The 21,466-nt window shown below is 50.3% G+C and overlaps 9 protein-coding genes and 1 non-coding gene across 10 annotated transcripts; 7 read left to right on the top strand and 3 right to left on the bottom strand.

The window, feature by feature from the left end:
• Positions 1-260: 260 nt before the first annotated feature.
• VC83_03447 (uncharacterized protein) lies at positions 261-4,117 on the top strand. The gene is made up of 2 exons (XM_024467093.1): positions 261-379; positions 443-4,117. Exons 1-2 carry the CDS (start codon positions 368-370, stop codon positions 4,019-4,021), a joined length of 3,591 nt encoding a protein of 1,196 aa, XP_024325884.1. The 5' UTR covers positions 261-367; the 3' UTR covers positions 4,022-4,117.
• A 450-nt stretch (positions 4,118-4,567) lies between these two features.
• On the top strand, positions 4,568-6,339 carry VC83_03446 (uncharacterized protein; the record flags this gene model as incomplete). The annotated part of the gene is made up of 2 exons (XM_024467092.1): positions 4,568-5,034; positions 5,094-6,339. The coding sequence occupies 2 exons, from the start codon at positions 4,568-4,570 to the stop codon at positions 6,337-6,339; spliced, it is 1,713 nt and encodes a 570-aa protein (XP_024325883.1).
• An 827-nt stretch (positions 6,340-7,166) lies between these two features.
• Positions 7,167-9,329, top strand: VC83_03445 (uncharacterized protein; the record flags this gene model as incomplete). The annotated part of the gene is made up of 2 exons (XM_024467091.1): positions 7,167-7,371; positions 7,501-9,329. 2 exons carry the CDS (start codon positions 7,167-7,169, stop codon positions 9,327-9,329), a joined length of 2,034 nt encoding a protein of 677 aa, XP_024325882.1.
• Positions 9,330-9,655: 326 nt separating this feature from the next.
• Positions 9,656-9,771, top strand: VC83_03444 (the record flags this gene model as incomplete). Its single annotated transcript has 1 exon — positions 9,656-9,771. It is a non-coding gene; the product is annotated as a tRNA-Asn (tRNA).
• Positions 9,772-9,853: 82 nt separating this feature from the next.
• VC83_03443 (uncharacterized protein) lies at positions 9,854-11,269 on the top strand. The gene is made up of 2 exons (XM_024467090.1): positions 9,854-10,161; positions 10,220-11,269. The coding sequence occupies exons 1-2, from the start codon at positions 10,041-10,043 to the stop codon at positions 11,074-11,076; spliced, it is 978 nt and encodes a 325-aa protein (XP_024325888.1). The 5' UTR covers positions 9,854-10,040; the 3' UTR covers positions 11,077-11,269.
• Positions 11,270-12,817, bottom strand: VC83_03442 (uncharacterized protein). Its single transcript, XM_024467089.1, has 2 exons — positions 11,875-12,817; positions 11,270-11,828 (listed from the first exon to the last, which is right to left on the bottom strand). Exons 1-2 carry the CDS (start codon positions 12,764-12,766, stop codon positions 11,494-11,496), a joined length of 1,227 nt encoding a protein of 408 aa, XP_024325887.1. The 5' UTR covers positions 12,767-12,817; the 3' UTR covers positions 11,270-11,493.
• A 202-nt stretch (positions 12,818-13,019) lies between these two features.
• VC83_03441 (uncharacterized protein) lies at positions 13,020-14,378 on the bottom strand. The gene is made up of 2 exons (XM_024467088.1): positions 14,134-14,378; positions 13,020-14,043 (listed from the first exon to the last, which is right to left on the bottom strand). Exons 1-2 carry the CDS (start codon positions 14,249-14,251, stop codon positions 13,274-13,276), a joined length of 888 nt encoding a protein of 295 aa, XP_024325886.1. The 5' UTR covers positions 14,252-14,378; the 3' UTR covers positions 13,020-13,273.
• Positions 14,379-14,456: 78 nt separating this feature from the next.
• TRM1 (RNA methyltransferase tRNA(m5U54)methyltransferase) lies at positions 14,457-16,505 on the top strand (the record flags this gene model as incomplete). The annotated part of the gene is made up of 1 exon (XM_024467087.1): positions 14,457-16,505. The coding sequence occupies one exon, from the start codon at positions 14,457-14,459 to the stop codon at positions 16,503-16,505; it is 2,049 nt and encodes a 682-aa protein (XP_024325885.1).
• Positions 16,506-16,752: 247 nt separating this feature from the next.
• VC83_03439 (uncharacterized protein) lies at positions 16,753-19,971 on the top strand. Its single transcript, XM_024467086.1, has 5 exons — positions 16,753-16,881; positions 16,943-17,002; positions 17,053-17,135; positions 17,188-17,339; positions 17,394-19,971. The coding sequence occupies exons 1-5, from the start codon at positions 16,845-16,847 to the stop codon at positions 19,417-19,419; spliced, it is 2,358 nt and encodes a 785-aa protein (XP_024325691.1). The 5' UTR covers positions 16,753-16,844; the 3' UTR covers positions 19,420-19,971.
• On the bottom strand, positions 19,972-21,464 carry VC83_03438 (uncharacterized protein). Its single transcript, XM_024467085.1, has one exon. The coding sequence runs from the start codon at positions 21,064-21,066 to the stop codon at positions 20,062-20,064; it is 1,005 nt and encodes a 334-aa protein (XP_024325808.1). The 5' UTR covers positions 21,067-21,464; the 3' UTR covers positions 19,972-20,061.
• Between the last annotated feature and the right edge of the window lie 2 nt (positions 21,465-21,466).

Below are 21,466 nucleotides of genomic sequence, written 5' to 3'. Positions count from 1 at the left end.
ATGACCATAGTTATGATTTAATCCTTCCATAGACCATAGACCATAGACCCTTTGAAAGTAGATTAGGTCCTAGAACTACCGGGAAATATACACCATGAAAAAGAACTTCGTTAACTGCCCCCCTTCTCCTCTTCTGACGTCATAACTAGAATCGCTAGGTTCGGCGTTGGGTCACGGGATTGCTGCCGCCGCTGTAGATTAGATTAGATTGGATTAGATCGGATTAGATCGTGCCATGGCTGTTTCTTTCTCGTCCCAAAGTTTATCGAAAGGTGAGTATCCACGTACCACGCTCGCGGTCACGACGATATACAAATATTATCATAGCAATATGATAACACAAGAAATTGCTTGCTTCTCGTGAGAAATGGCTATCCAGGTATGTGGGAGTGCCCAGTGGCTTGTATGGAATTTAGGACGTCGTGTGCTAACATCTCCACAGCATGTGTATTCGCTGGATCCCATCACAGCCCTCGCATATTACTGCCAAGCGGAGAGTATAGAGCAAAATGAGTTGCTTCTGGTTGGAGAGGGTGCCTTTCTCAAGATTTATGAAGTTAAATCCTCAAGGCTCATCGCACAATGCAGAGTCTTCAACTCCCAAACTGTCCACGGGATCGCCGTGCAGGGGGACCAAGGATCTGGCGATGGTCTAATAGCAATCTGGGGAGGCCGTTCCTTTACCTTGCTTGACGATGTTGACTTGAAAAACATCATGTCGGCTGACATGAGCTCGCTCGTTTCCAATGAGAAGGTCGCCCCTGACTGGCTACTGGCCTGTGCTATTTCTCTCTCTGATGCTTCAGGGGGTTGCATGTTCATTACAGCCCACAGCGTTGCCCTACATGTTTTACCACTCGATGGCTCAAAGCAACTGTCTGTGCGGCGCCTGTCGTCGCCTTCCCGCTCAATTCTATACTCTGCCAATGTTGTCTGGACTTCAGAGTCTTCCATTATGGTTGCAGCCGGCACAGTATTTGGAGAAATTGAAATTATTGCCTTGAAAATGAGTATTTCAGACTCTACAGAAAGTAGCGAGATACTTTTCACTTTCACCGGCCATGAAGGATCAGTATTCGGGGTCCAGATCTCCCCCGAGATAAGAGGGCCAGACGGTCAACTTACCAGACTTTTGGCCAGCTGCAGCGATGATCGAACCATCAGATTATGGGATCTCTCGCCGTTAAATAGCAACCCAACAGATCCTCCGCTAACAAAACGTCTGTTAAAAGATACTGGTTTTGGCGGAGTTGTTCCCGACTCACAGGGTATACTTTCTGAAAAGCTACGCATAGCTAGTGCAATGGGGATGCATGCCTCTCGCATTTGGCAAGTCAAATTTATCACTCCCAAGGAACCGGAGTCAGAAAAGGCGACCCCAGTCAATGTTCTCTCCTTCGGTGAAGACTCGACAGTGCAACAGTGGGCTCTAGATGGATGGTCAAAGGCGCCTAGCGACAATGCTACTCAGGATGGTCTTGGACTAGAAAAGTTAACTTTAAAGCCCAAAGCCTCCCTTACACATATCCAGGAATTCTCACACCATACTGGAAAACATATATGGTCATCTTCTTTACTTGCTACCGGGCAGCTACAAAGCAGATTGGCCACGGGCGGTGCAGATGGAGCCGTCTCGGTGTTCGATATTTTTCTTGGTGGGCAGCAGGCAGACCAAGAAAGTGAAAAGATGGCTCATGGTTCAATCGCGGATGAGTTACCGGAACACCATAGGCACCCAATATCTTGGATCAAATCACTGGATGATCTCGTTGAACCGCTACCTCCAGCTCCAGTAGTTGAGGAGCCTGTCGTGGAACAAGCTCCAGTCATCACGGAATCTAAAGATGGAAGCCCAGAGGATGCAGAAAAGAGCAAGAAGAAGAAGAAGAAGAAGAAGAAGAAGCCTGCGGCCCCAAAAGACTCTTTTAACAAATACGCACTTGTCGGTCCAAATCAAGTTCTCTTCACGACGAATTCCGGAAGGGTGGTCGTCCAGTCAGCCGCTCCCACTAAGCCTTGGCTCGAACTGTCACTCCCCGTCGGCTCTGAATCAGACCTTAAATCTTACTCAGTTGTCACTGGTATACCAGAACACGGGATTGCCATATTGGCCGGTGCGAATGGCAAAGTTTATATGCATTCTCCATCACGGGGCATACAACAAATAGCGGATTTAAAACACAAGGTAGCGGGACTGTTTTATATTTCAAGGCCGAGTAGTGATACCCTACTAGTCCTCGCAACCCTCCTTGGGAGCTCGGAGGCTAGTGTTATTACACTCCGGCCCGCTTCGTTGGGGAAATTGGATGTTCAAACCATCCATTTACCGCCTGCATTTGTAGTGACAAGTGCAGGCGAGGTCTGTGACTTGATCATACTCGGATCGAGAAATGGGAAAATCGCAGTTTATAATTTGGACGCCGGAGCAAATGAGCTGATTGTTGCTCTTGACGAGAGTTTCAAGTGCCATGATGCAATAACCTCTGTTATAAGGGTTCCAGAATCCTTCGAAACCCCGGGTCGCTTTATCGTTACAGCCCGTGATGGAACTTATGCTATTTTACTTGCATTGGTCAACCCGCTCAATGATGATGAAGCCTTGACCCTGTTGGTACTTATTCACCAGACACCGCTTCCATTTGGGCCAATGATAGAAGGGGCTTCATTCTGTGGCATATCACTGATTGTCCATGGCTTTTGGGGCAAAACGTTTATTGTCTGGAATGAAACGGAGCAAAGAGAAATATGCAGGGTTGACTGCGGTGGGGCTCATAGAAGCTATGTTTACTCCCTTCTACCTCAATACGGCGGTACCTACTTTGCGTATACCAAAGCGTCAAAACTACACATACATGAGCAATACCATCCGTCGCACAACGTCTTGAAGTCAGGCGGCCATGGACGAGAGATCAAAACCTGTGCCATATCCCCAGATCAACTTTTTATTGCTACGGCAGCAGAGGATACAAATATAAGAATATGGGACTACGATGACGATCATGACAAGGTCCTCGGAGAAAGGCTCCAATGCCATGTTACCCTGCGAAAACACAGTGCTGGGGTTCAGCACCTCCAGTGGGCGGCTTCGTCAGACAAGATCCACTACTTGTTCAGTGGCGGCGGGTGTGAGGAGTTCAATGTCTGGGCGGTTACGCGCGTACTAGGGGGAGGGCTCGGGGCAGTCTGTGAGGCTACTCTAGATGATCTGAGCGAGGATCGAGACCTGCGGATTATGGGCTTCGATATTAACGCTATGAGTAACCCCGTCGAGGTTAATCTTGCAAAGACCGAGTCGATGTACTTGATTGTGATTGCGCTTTCTGACTCCACCATTAGGGGATATTGGTATACAAAAGCCGAAGGTTTCGAAAAGTTCGGAGAGGGAAGATACACTTCTTCGTGTATAACACAGATAAAACTGATGGTATCGGCGGATAGCGGGTCGCACATTCTAACGGCCTCGACGGATGGTCATCTTGCATTATGGACATTGGGCGAGGATGGTGAGGACAACGATGACGATGAAGGAGAAGTTGCGACATTTTCCGTGACGAAGAGAATTAAAGTTCACCAGTCGGCCATTTTGTCATTTGATACTCTCACAATAGGACCCGATGGTTTCATCATTGCTACTGGAGGCGACGACAATGCCGTGTCGCTGGCGTATCTCAATGGCGATGAATTTTCATTGCGGCTAACAGTTCCATCAGCCCACGCTGCTGCTGTCAGTGGGCTGGGCTTTGTTGCTCACTCACACGATTCTCCAACTCAGACAGGAATCTTTCGCTTCTGCACAGTGGGTGGAGACCAAAAGGTGAAAAGTTGGGAATTTAAGGCAGTAGCGGAACAAGAACAGGGAGCATTCAAGCTTGGCGAGTTGGTATGGCAGGAGGCAGGAGTTGGTGATATGACGACTACAACCAATGTTCCGGATGCTGCTGGGGTGGCCATTTTTGTTGGGCATTGCAGCCATGTGCATTGCTTGGTCTATGGCAATGGGATGGAGGTATTTGATGCTTGATATGATTATATTCTTGGGATAGCCTAGGAATATAGTTGGGATATTATGGTTGTATCATCTGTTGCTCGTATATATTTTAACACATAAATTCTTGGGCATTCAAATATTTATCATGAAAATAATATAGTTAATGATAAAAGTTCCAATATAATTCACCACAAAGCCAAAAACGGGGAATAACAAGCATAGTCTCAATCTGCTCAGAGGACCCAAGTCAAGCACAATTCCCATCATCCCGGATAGTCTACTGGTTGATCAGAGGGTGGTTTATGGGTTGTGCTGTCGACGGAAGTGAGAAATGATATCCAACTCCGGGTCATAGTAATCCCGGTGGCGGCCAAATATATCGCGCTAGCAAGGTACCCCCTTGTCATACTGCCAGTGTTATCGCGAGTTTAAACATTTTGGACCTGGCAGATCAACTCAAACAATTCGCAGCTCGCGCCAAGAAGGAATCATTCAAAAAGCGCGAAGCAAAAGGCCCTGTTGCTACAGAAGCAAGAGACAGCCAGTAGGAAACACAAATGCAGCTGGCGAATGGACACAATGGACATAATGGACACAATACCTTCATCCACAGATGCGCCAATGGGAGATGCACCCCAAGACACGCCAGTTTCCGAGGAAACCTCCCACCCCTCCTCGATGCCTCAAAAGCGCGTGTTGGAGGATGACCATGTGCCGTCCGTATCCTCACCACTAAACCCGGATTTCAACAAAGTGCCAAAAGACGAGGCGCCAGCGGCTAAGGAGCGCGCAGCTCGCGCCAAGAAGGAATCATTCAAAAAGCGCGAAGCAAAAGGCCCTGTTGCTACAGAAGCAAGAGACAGCCCAGACCCGGCCAGCCCAGCCAAGCAGAGGAAGACGTCCGACGTCCTCGCACCTTTGCGCTACAAGCTAGCTCCACCAAGGCTCGCGGATTTTGAACCTCCACAAGGGCCAGTATTTACCCCGAGCCATACGATTAAAGGCCCCGATGGCGCACCGATACAATTCTATGAAGCTTCGGACTAGTAAGACTTTCGCGCCCCGATACTTGGAGGTTACCTGCTAATGTGTCTATCTCCCTCAGCGCCTCCAATAAAAAGAACTATCGTTATACTCACTGTATCGCCGACCCCGAATTCCCCTCGTCCCTATTCTACCGCCAGTCCGAAACTGCGCCGTTCACTCCACGCCTTAATTTCGAAGATCAGGCGGGCCATATGTTCGTGGACCCGGCAGGTCGCCATGTTTCGACTGATAAAGGTTTCCGCATGGCCAAAGCAAATGTATGCGTGAGAGAAGGACGCTATTACTGGGAATGCAAAATCACAAGCGGAATACCAAAACAAGGGGAAACAAGCGAGGGGCATGTACGAGTGGGCTGGGCGAGGAGAGAGGCTACACTGGAATCGATGTGCGGCTTCGATGCCTACAGTTACGGAATTAGGGATGTCACTGGCCAAAAGGTCCACCTGTCGCGACCAACGGCGTTCTTTCCACCAGGTGAAAATATAGAGGTCGGGGATGTGGTAGGACTGGAGATTAACCTTCCATCGCTATCTCTACACAGCAAGGTTGTTGAAGGACGATATAACCCAGCCGTGGATCTGGAAGACGATGAGCTGGGGCACACAGTTTCCGATATCATACGGGACCGGGTTCCCATACGATTCAAGTCCCACCTCTACTTCGAGCAGATTGATTACCTTCCGGTGAAAGAGCTCGAAGACTTGATGAATCCTGCTCCGACAGGAACTGGTAGCGGTGGCTCAAACCAGAAACCAAGCGCAACGCATCCGGTGCCTGCTATGCGCACTCTGCCAAATTCCAGCATCAAGATTTATAAAAACGGAGTTTACATGGGCGAGGCCTTCAAGGATCTCTTCGCATTTCTACCGCCAGCGTCGTTGCCGCAGGCCCAAGTGGGTGCCCGAGAGGGTCTGGATGATGGAATGCTGGGATACTATCCGGCAGTCAGTGTTTTCCGTGGCGGCGCTGCGGAAATCAACCTTGGCCCCGACTTCTGGTTCCCTCCGCCTGGATCCGATGCGGATGATGACGAGGTCGACATGGTCGGAAGCGACCCGCAAGCAGCATCGAAGGGCAAGAAAGCGAAGCCCGTCTCGGATAGATTTGATGACCAGATCGCCGAGGATATCGTTTATGACATTATCGATGAGGTTGATTTTTGGATGCAGGATGGATTCGTCGTGCTGAACCAGGCCCGCAACACAGCAATGGCTCATCCTACGGCCACGAATGGTAATGGAGAGCTAGGGGAAAACATCATTCCGCATGGCGAGATCAAGGAGTTGGTTCAGGATGAGGAGTAATGATGGATAATGAATGATGCGGCGCAAAAGCACAAAACGACAGTCGGGATTATTATCGTTGTGATCATTGCCCTGGCTAGAACAATCGATGGCGCTCCCATAGCCCGGCAACGCTGTTACTACAGCAAACCACAGCAAAAGTATTGAAACAATGTTTCACCTCATGAAACCGAGGTGCCTGAATATGTCATGATATAAATGACGAAAACAGTACCGGGCCGGGATGCCCGGTGCAAGACAAATTCAAGAGACCCTTAAGTTGCAATTGCAACCGGCGCATTTCTCAACCTCGTTGCTACTATTTTGTACGGATATATCTCGACAGATATCAAAAATGAAATGAAATTTCGGGGAGCTGATTGATAATATGAGAGTACGCCCACGCACCCATGATGATCAGAGTAATCGAATAACCCCGCGGTGGCCGGCATGACGTCGACTGTACCCAATCCAATTTTGGCATGAGACGGCACGGACGCAGCACCCAGGAGCTGTACGTGTGTACGAGTAAACTGTGCCTCGCATGAACAATATCTGGTGGCTGCCATGCAAACTCTTGCCGACAGTGACTCCACTACTTCTCTCGAGATTGCTCTACCGTTTCACATTTCATTTCTGTCGCCTGGGCCCGGGCGTCGCAAGAGAGCTTCTGAAATCCGGCTCATGCTACATCATCAGTTGTACTGCTGTGCACAACTCCCGCGCATCAGAAGACCGAGTAAACTTTGATGTCTCAGCCTCTTTTGCGAGGGTTTTCTGCTGCTCACTTCCTTGGGGGAAGAGTCTGGCCATTCCTGGGCACGTCGTAGGTGCGCCCATTGGCAGCGATGCAGAGAGTTACTTCCATGCTGCCGTCCTGGGACAGGACAAAGAAGGGCGGCAAGCACGGCTTCGATAAAGTCTGGGGCTGGGCTGACAAGCTCGGTGCCCCGGTAAACAAGCTCACGAACAAAATCGGCAGTGAGGCGTTTTGGCCGACCGAATTGGACAAAGAGAGTGACAAGGCTGCGAGGATATTGAGGAGCTTCTGTAGTAAGTAGTCCCATGCTTACCTCGGGCCACAAATACTTCCCGACGTGGACCGGTACCTGTGTTGTGCGCATTGAAGGGGAGGGGTGAAATGGTTTTATGGTCTTATAGTTTGCTAACATTGGGTCACAGAGGATGGCTTCTACAAAGAAGAGAAACTGCCGCCGAGCGAAGTCGGTCCCAACAAGAGTGCGAAGCAACGAGTACTTATGAAGATCCCGCCAAATGTGGTCAAGAATGCAGTTGGGATGGCCATTTTCACAACAATGCGCTCAGGTCTTTGGATTTCGGGTGCGGGCGGATCTGGGGTCTTGGTCGCGCGGTTGGAAGACGGGTCGTGGTCACCTCCTTCAGCGATTATGCTACACACCGCCGGGATAGGATTTTTAGTGGGCATCGACATATACGACTGCGTTGTGGTAATCAACAGCAGGAAGACCTTGGAGTCGTTTACGAAGATTCGAGCAACGGTTGGTGGCGAAATCAGTGCCGTTGCAGGGCCAGTTGGGGTTGGTGGGGTGATTGAGAGTGATGGGAAATGGAAGCAGATAAACAGGCCAGTGTTCACATACCTGAAGTCGAGAGGATTCTATGCTGGAGTTCAGTTAGACGGCACAGTAATTATCGAAAGAACTGACGAAAATGAGAGGTTCTATGGCGAGAGGATATCCGCAGCGAATATCTTGGCTGGAAAGGTCAGATTCGTACCGAGGGAAACAAAAATGCTCCTGGAGACACTGAAGCTGGCAGAGGGCCGATCGGACTACGACCAGGAACTGATGGAAGAATTGGAGGATCAACCCGCCCCAGGAGATGTCGATGTCGAGTCAACAACTGTTTTCGGAATCCCCGAACTAGATGACCCCGATCCATTCGGCGTCCTTGCTTTAGAGCAGGCCGGGTTGGATATCAAAGAGGCAGGGAGCCACTCCCGGCCGAGTAGCTCACAGTTTGAATACAAGCCGAGCCCCATGAGTCCGATATTTCCACACCTAAACCGGATGAGTATGGACACAACCGGGGCAGGCAGTCGAGCCAGCTATATGAGCAACTCGAAAAGAACCAGCTTACGAACTGTCCGAAGTATTTCAATGGGTACACAAACGGACGCGGATGACTCGTCCAGCGTGCATGCAAAGACTCCAATCGAAGCGGCTGATACTCCTGTGGAAAAAGTTGTAGAACCGCCGGATGTCGACTACACGCAAATTGATCTCGGACCCTACAGTGGCTTCACGAGCTCAAGCCGTGCTTCTGAGTTCAATGGGAGTGGCACGACTATAACAGAGCAAGAATCGCCCGAAGCCCAACACCACGATGGGGCCGACAAGCATGCCGAACCCCCAAACCACGAAACGTCCGCGAAGCATGTGGAACCGCAGCATCAAGAAAGGTCTGAGAAGGGTACCGAGCCCCAATATCGCGAAAGGTCCGAGAAGCGTACGGAACCCCAAAACCACGAAGATTCCGAGAAGCACGGCGATAGCGAGGCCGACAATTATTCAGACGACGGTTTGGACGACGACGAGCCCGTGGTTTTCGAGGCGGCAGCAGCAACGCATCGCCCGACCCACATCAACGTTGTCAAGGCGCGAGGAAATGTCGTCACCATCCCACCAAGGCCGACACCACCTCTGCCACCAAGGAGTTCGGCAAGAGGTAGCAGGAGTTTAGTCAATGGTGTGTGGGAGAATGGGTCCCCACTTGCTAGCCCGAGGTCGGACAGGTTTTCTCCTCTCTCGAGCCCAAGGGCTGACGGGTTTGAGATTGCCAAGCTTAACGGGAGCCCAAGCAGTCGGCCTTCATCGCTCCAGAGCCAGACTGAAAAACCAAATAGCACAACCGAAAATGGGGTCAAGGCAGTGGATGAAGCCAATGGAGTTAAAGAGAAGAAGTCGAGTGAAGCGGAGGTCCCCTACGGTCGATATCTTTCCTCTGGAAACCAGACGAGCAACCCATAAGGAAGAGACCGTCCCCGCTCCTCCCAAGCTCGGATTTACCTGAAGATGGGGACGGAAGTCAGAATGAGGACTTTCAGGATGCTGTCGACGCACACACTGGTGACAAGGATACGAGTACCGACACATAGGCGCCGACGTATTTAGGATATAGGATATAACTATAACGCAATTCAAAGGGATGGCTTGTACATGTTGTCTGCTTGATCGTGTGAACCTGATCGAGGTGATATTCTTGGCTTTACTCCTCCCCTTTGTAGTAAGTTACTAAACAAATCATAGCATCTCAGCATCCGTCAATCCAGGGCCTTTAGCTCAGTGGTTAACAATCCCTCGTGGCGCAATGGCTAGCGCGTTCGACTGTTAAATAAATAGTAATTCTATACTTGCAAATCTTGCAATCTTGCAATCGAGAGGTTGGTGGTTCGACCCCACCCGAGGGAGTTTCCTTTTTTCCTTTTTTCATTTTTTTTTTTTCATTTTTGCTTTCTTTTCCATGTCATTAAGACTTGAATGTTGACGTGGTTGACGTGGTTGACGTGGTTGACGTGTGAAATACTACTGCTGTTCTAGATTTTTGGTCGCGTACCTGAGCGAAGTCGCGTATTCCCCACGTAAAGGCTGGCAAGGCGGGAGCGAGTCAACACCACATTTGTTGGAAAACATTTCACTTTTGCCCCAAGCCTACCACAGTTGAAGTTACAGATCCCACTCATGTCGGCCGGGCAGTACGATGATAGCAACCGCGCCTTTCTCCAAGCCTTCATGGCAAGAGGCACCTTGACGTTCAGGGAAGCACGACCCCTCCTCGCCGCCATATTCTCTGTGAAAGATGGTACCTCACCCATTCCCTTCCAGCTTTGCCTCCAAGTTTCTAATTAGCTACAATACAGGCGAAACTGTTCGCCCCGATGAAGTCACCATGCCAGATTTCGAATCTTACGTCCACGCCGCCTCCGACGCCTTATCCCCCTTCGACTACGAGATCCGCTCCACACTACACCAGATCTCGAAAGAGCGCATATGGGCCCTCGTGAACAGCACCAGCGACGCCCTGACGCAAATGGCAACAGTGAGAGCAGCAGACGAGATCGCATTCATTAAGCGGGTACTAGATGCGATGTTTGAAACCTACAATATCGAGCGCCAGGAAGTCATGGGGATTACGAGCATGCAGGCCATGAAAGTAGCGAAAGCGGACGAGAGGAGGCGGCAGAGCAACGGGGCCGGCGAAGAGAGCCAGAGCGCAGACAAGGGGCTCACGCACGGGCAGGCCGAGAAGCTGATGCTGAGTTTGGTCGATGAGGGATGGTTTGAGCGCAGCGAGGCGGGGTGGTTTACGATTTCTCCGCGGGCGTTGATGGAGCTCAAATCCTGGCTCGTGGCGACTTATAATGATCCTGATGCGGAGGCGGGCGAGTGGCAGCATATTAAGAACTGTGATGCCTGCAAGGGGATTGTGACGATGGGACAGAGGTGCTCGGCGGTTTCGTGTACGGTGCGCCTTCATGAGGGCTGTTTGGGCCCGTTTTGGAGGACGAGGAGGGAAGAAAAGTGTCCCAAGTGCAAGACGCCGTGGAAGGGCTTGTGGGTTGGGGAGAAGGCTGTGACGACGACGGAAGCATATAATCGCGGCAGGAGGATTAGTGGGGGAGGGAATAGGAGGCCAGCGCAAGAGGACAAGGAAGAGGAAGAGGTAGAAAACGGGGCAGAGGAAGGGGAGAAGGAAGATGACGAGGACGAAGTCTGAGAGACGATATGTGGAATATTACGAATGGCTGGCGTTAGGGATTGAGGGCATGGGGATCCAGGTGGAGTTAGGGCTAGGATTTGCCTTCTCGAGTGATATTACTCAATACCAAAGATCTTCAAATGCTGGAAATTTATACATATAGGGGGGGAGTTGGTGGCTATCAATGCACTGCTTTGAGAATCAGACGATACAAATCAAATTGGTATATTGATCGACTATTATTTGCCAATCATGGTCATACATGTGATCCATCCCCCTCCATCCGCATACCAGAACTCGTTTTTGCGCCTCATTATTGTATCCATCCCGCATCAGTAGCATAACAGCCGTCTTCTGGTAATAGCCCTATCGTTCATAATCATGATTTTCTGGACTCCCTTGACTCTCATTACAATGCTTTCCACTTGGTCTGCCTTAGTCGTGGCGACGTCTGGATGAAGAGGCTTCGTCCAAGGCATCTTGCCGACGTGAATCACGACTTCTCCTCTTTGGTGAAGAGCCGCTATCGAGACGACGCGAATCGTGGCTTAGCCGTCTCGGCGAAGCATTGTTGTTTGAGCGATCACGACGACGCGAATCACGGCTTCGTCGTCTCGACTCAGCATTGGGCGTCGCGCTGGACTCCAACGCTGAATCATCCTCAAGCTCGACAATACGGCCCTCACTGTCGACCACTTCTGTCTTGCCTTCTGCTGCAAGTCGTACTTCCTTGCCTCGTTTGTGGCAATACCAGAAGAAGAAAAGTAGAACTATAAAGTTAGAATGCATACCGTGACGTAGAGTGGAATAACTTACCAAATAGACCCAAGCTAAGCAAAACATTCGTGCCCATGAATGCAGGCCACCTCAACTTCAGGGAATTCATGATCGTCTTTAATAACCCGGCCACCGCTCCCGGTTTCGTGACAAGGTCTTTCAAGCCGTTCGGCTTTAAGAATCCCTTAGCTGCTCCCATAAATCCCCCGCCAGCTGCTGCACTAGCAGCACCTTCCGCCATACCTGACTTCTGGGCCTCTGCGGCGGTAGCCAAAAGCTCTGGAGCCAGCGAACTAGTCCACTTTTCGGGCAATTGCGCGATTAATTTCTTCATGAACGAAGGAAGTTGCTCATACGTCTTCGAAAGTGTGCCATGCGAGTCATCCAAAAGATGGATCAGATCATCGTATGCAGTTGGGACACCGTTGACGAGGTCTTTAAGCACAAGGGTGAACTTCTCCATGAGCTCGTTGGATTCCTTTGAGAGGGACAGTGCGCGGTTGTTGACTGCCGACAGGTTGAGGTCGTTCAAAACTCGGGTGATATCATCTTCCTCTTTCTCAACCTCTTCCGCCGGGAGATTTGCCTTCGCATTTTTGTCGTCTTTCTTCGACTTCGTAAACAAGGACGAGAATCGGTTTTCCTTCTTCTTCGCTTTCTCTGGACCCTTCTCGTTCTCCTTGTTTTTGCCCTTGCTTATAGACCTCTCTAGCTGCGGCGTGCTTTCATCGGCGACAACGATCTCTTGGTTCGGGGCAGTCGGGCGTTCGGGAAGTGGTGGCGGTGTCCCTTCAGAGACGAGGTGTTCGATGAATCTCTCATTGTCGGGGCTTAGAACTGGTTTGAGTGGCGGCGTTTGAGCAGCATCTTCTCGGGCTCGCTTCTCAGCTTGGTGCTTCTTTACTTTCTTATATGTGAAGTATTCCAGCATCTTGATAGCTCTTATCAGATACAAAAGTGCAATATCCAGATGTTGCGAGGAGGTTGAATCAGAGAGGTTGGGTTCATAAATGTTGACGGGTGGCGTAGTGCCAAGATTACACAGAGGGGCATCTGTGGCTGTGCAACGACGTCACAAGCACTGATAGCTTGTGACAGGAGTTAGCCAAGCTTTTATCATAACATCTATAACATAAGTTAACTTACTACATCTTAATATGCTTATATTTCGCAAAATTTAAGCAACCCAGTAAAGATAATCAAGTCCTGGCAGATGGATAATTATTGAGACTCACAGTCACCTCAGACACTGGCGAAGATTTGGTATAGTATGGCCTCTGTCCGTTCATGATTGGTAGTATGGCCTCTGTCCGTTCATGACTGGTAGTATAACCTCTGTTCGTTCATGAGCTTGCTTTTGGTTTCTCATTTTATAAAAACGGGGATCTAATCGCTATGGAATATATCTAACGCACGCCAAATGAAGAGCTTTCGTCAATTACTGGTGGTAATCCATTCGGCTGTCTCCAAGAACCCTGTATATTTCGTCGACAATATCTTGCTGGCCGCTTGGTGCGCCCCTCACAGCGAGAAACTTCCTGCAGTCCACAGACACTTCTTCCCCTGGGTTGCCGCTTCTCATGATACCACCGGCCTCTTCAAGGACGCACCATGCCGCTGCGACATCCCACGCCCAGCATCCTCCTTCCCAGTATACGTCTAGCTGGCCAGCCGCTACGGCGACGAGGTTCAGCGCCGCAGAGCCCATGGATCTCAGACTGTGTACCATGGCCCCTCCCTGCTCCTTGGATGCAGCAAGCTTGGCGAAGGCCTTGACTTTTATGTCGAAGTTGATCCCGTTGCGGTCCGAACCCCATTCCACGCCAACAATGCAAGTGCTCAGGTCCTTCAATGGCTCAGGGCTGGCCTTCAAAGGAAGTTTTTGCTTTGGGCCACCGTTTTGCGACAAGAAGGAGCCTTGGCCCTTAATGGCAGTCCAGAGTTCGTTGAGAAAAGGGTTGTAAATGACGCCGACAGTTGGCACCCGGCCCACCGTAAAACCAAGGGAGACGCAGACGCTTGGAAAAGCGTGGACAAAGTTCGTCGTGCCATCTATCGGGTCCACAACGAACGTGGGAGCATCAGTCAATGGCTGGCCCGGATAGTATGTCTCCTCCCCAATGAAGTCAAACTTCGGGTATGCTGTGCGCAATTCAGAGGTCACCATGGCCTCTACGGCCTTGTCAGTTTCAGTGACAAGGTCGGCAGCTACAAGATATCAGCCGAATCATATGAGGAAGCATTAGAACCGGTTGGTTGCCCAAACCGTGCTCTGGACTTTATATAGTGGGGGCGTACAGTTCTTCTTTGTGTCGGAACCGAGCGTTTGCGGGGTTGCAGACATGATCATCTTGCCCGCCTGGTAGGCGACCTTGACCAAAAGGTCATGGATCTCTGTGAGATTGATATCAGACATGCTGGGTATAGTGTTTCTCTGATTGCGAAGGAATTGGTGATTTGGCAATGATAGTTGTGATTGAGGTGGGGTATGTAAATAAGGCGGGGGTTATAATTTGGCTGGTACGTACTCCTATAGCTCTGGGGAAACCCACCGCCTGGCAGAAAAAGTCGAGCCTCAAGACCAGACGAAGCGCCAAACGCGCCTCTGGCAAGTTGCATGAATGATTCAAAGAAAAAGATTGCAGCTACAGTTTGCCCGTGTTATCGGGTATAGAGGTTGTAGAGGAGCACAATACCTTGTGGCTGCTCGAACCTTCTCCGCAATGTCTTCCTCCGAAACCAACTCCGTCGCAAAGGACATCAATGCAACTCCTGCTGTCAGTCAACATATCCACCACGATGGAAAAGACTACAGCACAATAAAAGAAGGGCTTGCGTATATTCTTGTCCCTGGAAATGGGCCTTTGGTGCCCCAAACCAACCCAACTGGCGACAATCAATCCCAATCGGTCTTTTATAACCCAATCCAACAATTCAATCGCGACCTGAGTGTTTTGGCTATCAAGGCATATGGAGAGGATACGGTTGCTAAAAAGGAAGCTGAATCCGAGAAGAGGCGCAAGACTGCGAACGCAAAGAGCAGGAAACGGAAGCGCGTGGACGAAGCTGTGAATAAATATGGCGCGGAGGACCCAGCGGCACCAGAGATGACGATCATCGACAGTGTTGAAGCAGTTACCCTTGCCACAAATAAAGTATCAGAACAAACAGCTATGGAAACAGATGAACCAGCGGCGGTGGAACAAAACGAAATGAATAAGCCCAAGCAGCAAGAGCAGTTTACCATCCTCGACGCCCTTTCAGCAACTGGCCTACGAGCCCTCCGGTATACACAAGAAATTCCGTTCGCCACCTCTGTCACAGCTAACGACCTTCTGCCGGAAGCTACCCGGGCAATCAACCTGAACGTCCTCCATAACAAGCTCACGTCAAAGATCAACTCCGTCACTGGTAACGCAATAACCCACATGTTCAACTCTGCCAGTGAAATACCCCTTGATTCCCATCGATATAAGCCCTCCAAGAAATACGATGTTATCGACCTCGACCCTTACGGCACGGCAGTTCCCTTTCTCGATGCAGCTGTTCAAGCTGTCCGTGATGATGGAGGCCTTCTCTGTGTAACCTGCACTGATGCTGGTGTCTGGGCCTCGAATGGCTACCCAGAGAAGTGCTACTCTTTATATGGAGGATTACCACTCAAGGGTATACACTCGCATGAAGGCGGGTTGCGACTGATACTTCACGCCATCGCCACTTCTGCTGCGCGCTATGGGCTTGCTATCGAGCCTTTGCTCTCTTTGTCCATAGATTTCTACGCCCGGGTGTTTGTGAAGATTCACAAGTCCCCGGCAGACGTCAAATTTCTTGCTGGTAAAACAATGATGGTTTATAACTGCGACCAGGGATGCGGATCTTGGGAGACGCAGCTCTTAGCAAAGAACCAGGTGCGGCCGAACAAGAGCGGGAAAGGCACTTTTTGGAAACATATATTTGCCCAAGCGCCTACCACAGGACAGAACTGTGAACACTGTGGGTGGCATCGACACCTAGGAGGGCCAATGTGGGCGGGCCCGCTACACGACGCGAAGTTCATACAGCGTATCCTCGACGAGCTGCCAAAGGTCGATAAGGAGACTTACCAAACCACCACGAGACTCGAAGGGATGCTGTCTATGGCGCTGGAAGAGACACTGCCACCCCCGCCGCGGACAGATGACCTCGTTCCTCCACCAATTCCAAAGGGTAGAGCAGATCCATCGGTAGTCGATCCATTCCCATTTTACTTCATTCCGTCAGTATTGTCGAAAGTGATTCATTGCATCACTCCCGACGAGAATGCCATTCGTGGTGCACTCAGACATGCAGGCTACAGGGTCACACGCAGCCACACCAAAGCAGGAACCATCAAAACGGATGCGCCGTGGAGTTTTATATGGGAGGTTATGCGTGAATGGGCAAGGCAAAAGGCCCCGGTTAGGGAAGGGGCTGTTAGAGAGGGAACTCCAGGATGGAAAGTAATGGGATTTGATAAGAAGCAGGCGGAAAATGAAGAAGCAGGAAACGGGGACAGCGAAGGCAATGGGCGTCTGGAGATCGTCTTTGATGAGTCGCTTGGGAGAGAAACGGATAAGAAGAAGCTGGTGAGGTATCAAATGAACCCCAGGGAGAACTGGGGACCGATGAATAGGGCCAGGGGTCCTCCGTGAGACAGCACATAAGAGTCCACATGGCTGGCCCATTTTTGATGTTGTATTAAGCGTTAATCATAAACTTAGAAGCCTACCACTCTGCTTTAGATTATTTGTTTCTTGATTATTAAACTTGATTAATCACAATTTCAGCGAAGAAAGGAGACGCCCATCTGCACTTGCATCCAAATCCAAAATATACAACGCACGTGACTTCGTGTAATTTACGTGTCGTGTGCTCTGACGCCCAGGGACCAGGCGTGAACGAACTTCATATCAACGCCAAATGTTCGCTCGGAAAGATGCAGTTATAACCACAACTGCAGTATGCCGAGTTGAAGTGAGGCGCAATCCAGAATGTGGGTCATCGAGAGTGATGGTGACATCTTTAACGGTATGTATTCGAAGTAGAGGCCCAACCCGATGGTGGCAGGCTGTATGCTGATCTGGCACAGGCAAGCGACTCTGGCTTCGCCCGGGGAAAAGATTTATTTTGGGACGAACATTAGCAGATTGTAAGGTCCCTCTCAGTGCCATCCTTATCGTCTGCTCACATGTTAGCTAGCCGGCGGCTTCGCGATCGCGAATAAAACCATATCCAGGAAACACCTGGTCGTTGAAGTGGACGAAGTTAAGCCTGGAGATTGCGTGAGTTCATACACCCGACCTTCTACAGATATTATTTCTAACATACCAAAAGGCGCGCCTAAACAACCGATCGCGAATTACCCTGGAGGATCTCAATACAAAGATAGGAACGTTGGTCAATAATATTCAGATCAGAGGCCAGCGCCATGTACTTGAAGATAGTGACTATGATATACGATTGGGGCAATATGAAAAGATTTTCAGGTCTCGTCTTACAACTGACCTTTTGATCTCGACTTGATTACTGACAAACTGTAGAATTCGATGGATTCCAGTTGTCTTGACATTTTCCTTCACTGGAAAGGAACTCCGCAACAACCAGATTTCCTCGTTCGTTGAACTCCTGGAGCGCCTCGATATAAAGGTTCTCGTTGAATATGCGCACCAAAGTACAACCCATGTCGTGGCTAAAAAGCGCAACACATCCAAAGGGCTCCAGGCACTCATCAACGGGAAATACATCGTCAACCACTCCTTTATCGATGCAATCGTCAACGTTACCACGGCAGATCCTGGCGCTGAATCAGCTCTTGAATCAGATTTTGACTCAAATTGGCCAAAAGAACTTGATCATATCCCCCCAATGGGCCCCGAACAGACGGACCGACCATCCTCGTCATACCAACCAGACCCTGCAAGGTTGTCCATTTTCGAGGGCTATACGTTTGTGTTCTACGAACAGTCGCAATTTGACAATCTAATTGCGCCAATAACGAACGGCAAAGGGAAGGCTTTGCTCCATCAGGTAAATCCAGCTAGCACAACAGCAGAGGAGTTCGTGCGATATGTGAAGAATGTCGCAGGAGAAAAAGGCGCGGGCGAATTTGAAGATGGTAGTACTGGGACAGGAGTGGTGGTTGTGAGATACCAACCCGTAAAAGGGCTAACATTGCCATTTTACTCGGACTTCGGCCAGCAAGTTTCATTGCAGCTTGATCACCGATTAATTGAGCAAAGCGAGTTCTTAGATGCTATTTTAAACAACGATGCCAGTGTGCTACGGAGGCCCCTCGAGGTTGAATCGTCCGTCGTACCAGCAATGTTGACGACGGATGAGCCTCGCAGAACCATTACGAGTGCATTGGAAGAGAAGGCAGAAGCTAAACCTTCTGTAGTAGCACGTCGTACTCGTTTCTCTAGAAGCTCAGAGGAGAAGCAGCCGCCCTCAACTGAAACCGTTGAGCCACCAGCAAGGCGAGTGGGAAGGTCGAGAAGGGCAGTGACCAGCAGGTTTACTGGCTTCGACGACGAGTTTGATGGTGGTAACACTGATAAGCCAAACGAAACTATTGTACCGGCCAGCAACTTGCGACCACAAGATTCTTCAGCCATGGACTACCAGAATACCACTGAAGTTGACCAAGCTGTAGTATCGCAGGAGCCACGAGTGCGCACGAAGCGCCCACTCCCACAGGTGCTGGAATCAGACAATGAGGATATCATGGATCAACTTGCTCCAGCCGCGGCGAAACTGAAACGGTTGCGACTTGCTAATGGAGAACCAACACCACCCCCTGGTCAACCTTTGGCAGCAGCGGAACCAAAAGCATGTTCCGCAGAGCCGAAGGAGGCCGCAAAGAAACCCCGGAAACTCAAGAAAGAAGCCGATGCTCCTGCATACTTGCAACAAGGGACGGAAACCTCTCTCACAAACTCCCAGCTAGATGCCTTGGGTGAGGGCGCTGAAGATGTGGATGCTGCCGAAGTCCGGAACCTCTCGTCGATTAAAGAAATTGAAGTCAAGCGCCCAGGTGCAGCAGTCCATGCGAGAGAAGAGGCCAGAAGTGATCGCTGGGATGAGAAGTGGAATGGCCGTCTGAATTTCAAGAAATTCAGGAGAAAAGGGGGAGATAGGCCACCCGCCGCACACAAAGTTATTGTGTCGCTGGAAGTGGCGAAGCAAAAAGATTTCGGCATTGGTAATAGTTATTGGCTTAAGAATGATAAAGCATCCCAGTTGAGAAAGAAGGACAAGTCGCAAAGAACTAGCAAAAACGAGTCGCCTGTCCAATCTCAGACCCTGACGACGAGAAGCGATGTCGAAGAATCTATTATGGACTCATCTAACCAACGGCCATCACTCTCAAAGTCGGCGAGGGATACTAGGAAATCAGAGAGCCTACCAAATAGCGGTCACTCTGGCCGATCTGCGTCGAACAAGAGACCTTCTACCGAAGCTTTGATGAACCCACACCCAGTTAAAAAGGCGAAGCGCCCCTTTCAGAAAGAAGACAGTGATGACAGTGATGACGGGCTTGGGTTCCGGTTCCAGAAGAGAAAATGAGGACAGTTTAATTAGGGCCGATTATTACTCCCTACGAAAGCTGATGTGTGGATCCAGCTTATGTTGTCCAACAGCTGAACTGAAACCGGTCTATATTACCACCACACTTGATCAGCCGGATCCTAGTATGGCTCTACGAGGCCAATACGCGATTAAGTACTCTCACCCTCTTCAGATCCGTCCCAGACTGTCCTACGTCGATCGTAGGCATCGTCAGGATACAAGTTGAGGGACGCGACCGTGTAAGTCCATAATATGGCATCAGTATTGCCGTCTCCTGTTAAAAAATGCAAGGAAGAGGCCGTGCGGGTTGAGAGAAATTCTGAGCGAGGGCCTGTGGAACAGTTTGTCGGAGAGGGGCCTTTCTGTCCAGGGCCTGCGAGCTTATGGGCTATTTATTATATAATACACTCATATCGAGTGGAAATGATAATCTTCACCCTATAAAGTATATATTGACCTCAAACCCCTCGATACGATCATAATCATGTAAACAAAAATTTCTTGCAACTCGCACAGGATTGACAACCGCACGAGGTCCAAAGGTGGCATAATCCAATGGTATCATATATCGATTAGTCTAGTGCCTCAGTTTCTATCATTACACATGCCCGCTATAAATGCAGAGGAAACCTATATACTCTAGTCCATACTCTCTAATGCACTGACCTCCTTCACCTCTGATTCTCCCACAGCAATGCCAACCAAGCACGCCCCAAGCATCCCTTCCCAGTTTACCCAAGGATGGATCTCAGCGAATAACTTCGTGCCATCCCGACCAGCACACTTCATGAGCTCAGGTTCTCCGCCAGGATGGTATGGCAGATACGGCGTGATATTATACACCTTCCCCCCCAACACCGTCCAAGCATCCTTCCCCTTTCGCCCCGTATAGTGCCGCAACTGCGAGGGCGTAACCTTCAGATACGGAGTATCTGCCGGAAGCCCCCGCAGATTGGCATTCGGCGCCTCGGACAACTTAGCCCAATCAAGCGGGGAGTGGCCAGGCGTCAACCCAACCTTTAGCCTGGGCTTGGGAGGAATCGAGCTATGTGTCGGCGGCGGCGCCAGGGAGAAGTTTCCACCGCGGTTTGGGGCAGGCGACCGCCCTGGTGGAGACGCGGAATAGACCGAGCGAAGAGGGGGTTGCACTAAAGGTATGGGGTTTAACCGTGGCGCGCCGCGGCTGTCGGAAGCGCGCTGTGCGGAATTGAGAGCTGGGAAGGGAGGAAGCGCGGGGGCGGAGAGGCCCTGGCCTCGAGCAGATGGCTGTGATGGTGCAGCTGGGCCATTTCGAGATGCGCCTTGTGCTGGTGGAGCTCCATTGCTGGGTGCACTCGGTGGTTTAACCAGGAAGCTTGGAGGAGGAGGCATTGCCTTCCGGTCCATCTCAGCCTTGGCTTCCTTCGCGCCCGCATCCGGAAGTGTGATGTCCTCCTTGTCTTCCTTCTCTCCCTTGCCATCTCCCTTGGTTTCACCCCCATCTTCTACCTGGCCCGCCTTTGTCTTATCCAGATCACCATTCGAGACATCGCCGCCGCCGTCAGCCTTCCTCGGGAACCAGGCGGCTAGCCATGTTGAGGGCGGCACCTTGAAGAGGAAGATTGTGAAAGTGGCGATTAGTATTGCCACGCCGATCAGAGTCATAACAGGGTTGGACGCGGGGAAGGGCGCCGCTATGGCCTTGGGGAGAGGCGAGGGTATAAGATGAGATGTTATGCGATGCGATGCGAGTTAGTTTGAAGGGGGAAATATATTATAGTTCGTGAAGTTCGTGAGACAGAAGATGCGATAAGCATATAAGAGTTACTCTTATCAGAGTTACTTAGCCCAAAGTACTTGTGTACTGCCGAGGGTGGGGATGGTGGTGGTGGCTTGACAGGAGTACATGAATAGAGGTACTGACTGTACAGTCCGGGTGCATCGATCGGTTGTCTTTGTTTACGTTGCGAAGTAAACTGAGACAGGGGACACCGGCGATGATGAGCGGCAGAAATTTGATCCGGTTACCATGTAAATAATAGAAGGCAGCAAATAGAATAGATAA

This window comes from Pseudogymnoascus destructans, assembly GCF_001641265.1.
Source record: "Pseudogymnoascus destructans isolate 20631-21 unplaced genomic scaffold scaffold_6, whole genome shotgun sequence".
Lineage (NCBI taxonomy): Eukaryota > Fungi > Ascomycota > Leotiomycetes > Thelebolales > Thelebolaceae > Pseudogymnoascus > Pseudogymnoascus destructans.
This window is presented reverse-complemented; position numbering and strand designations above follow the sequence as displayed.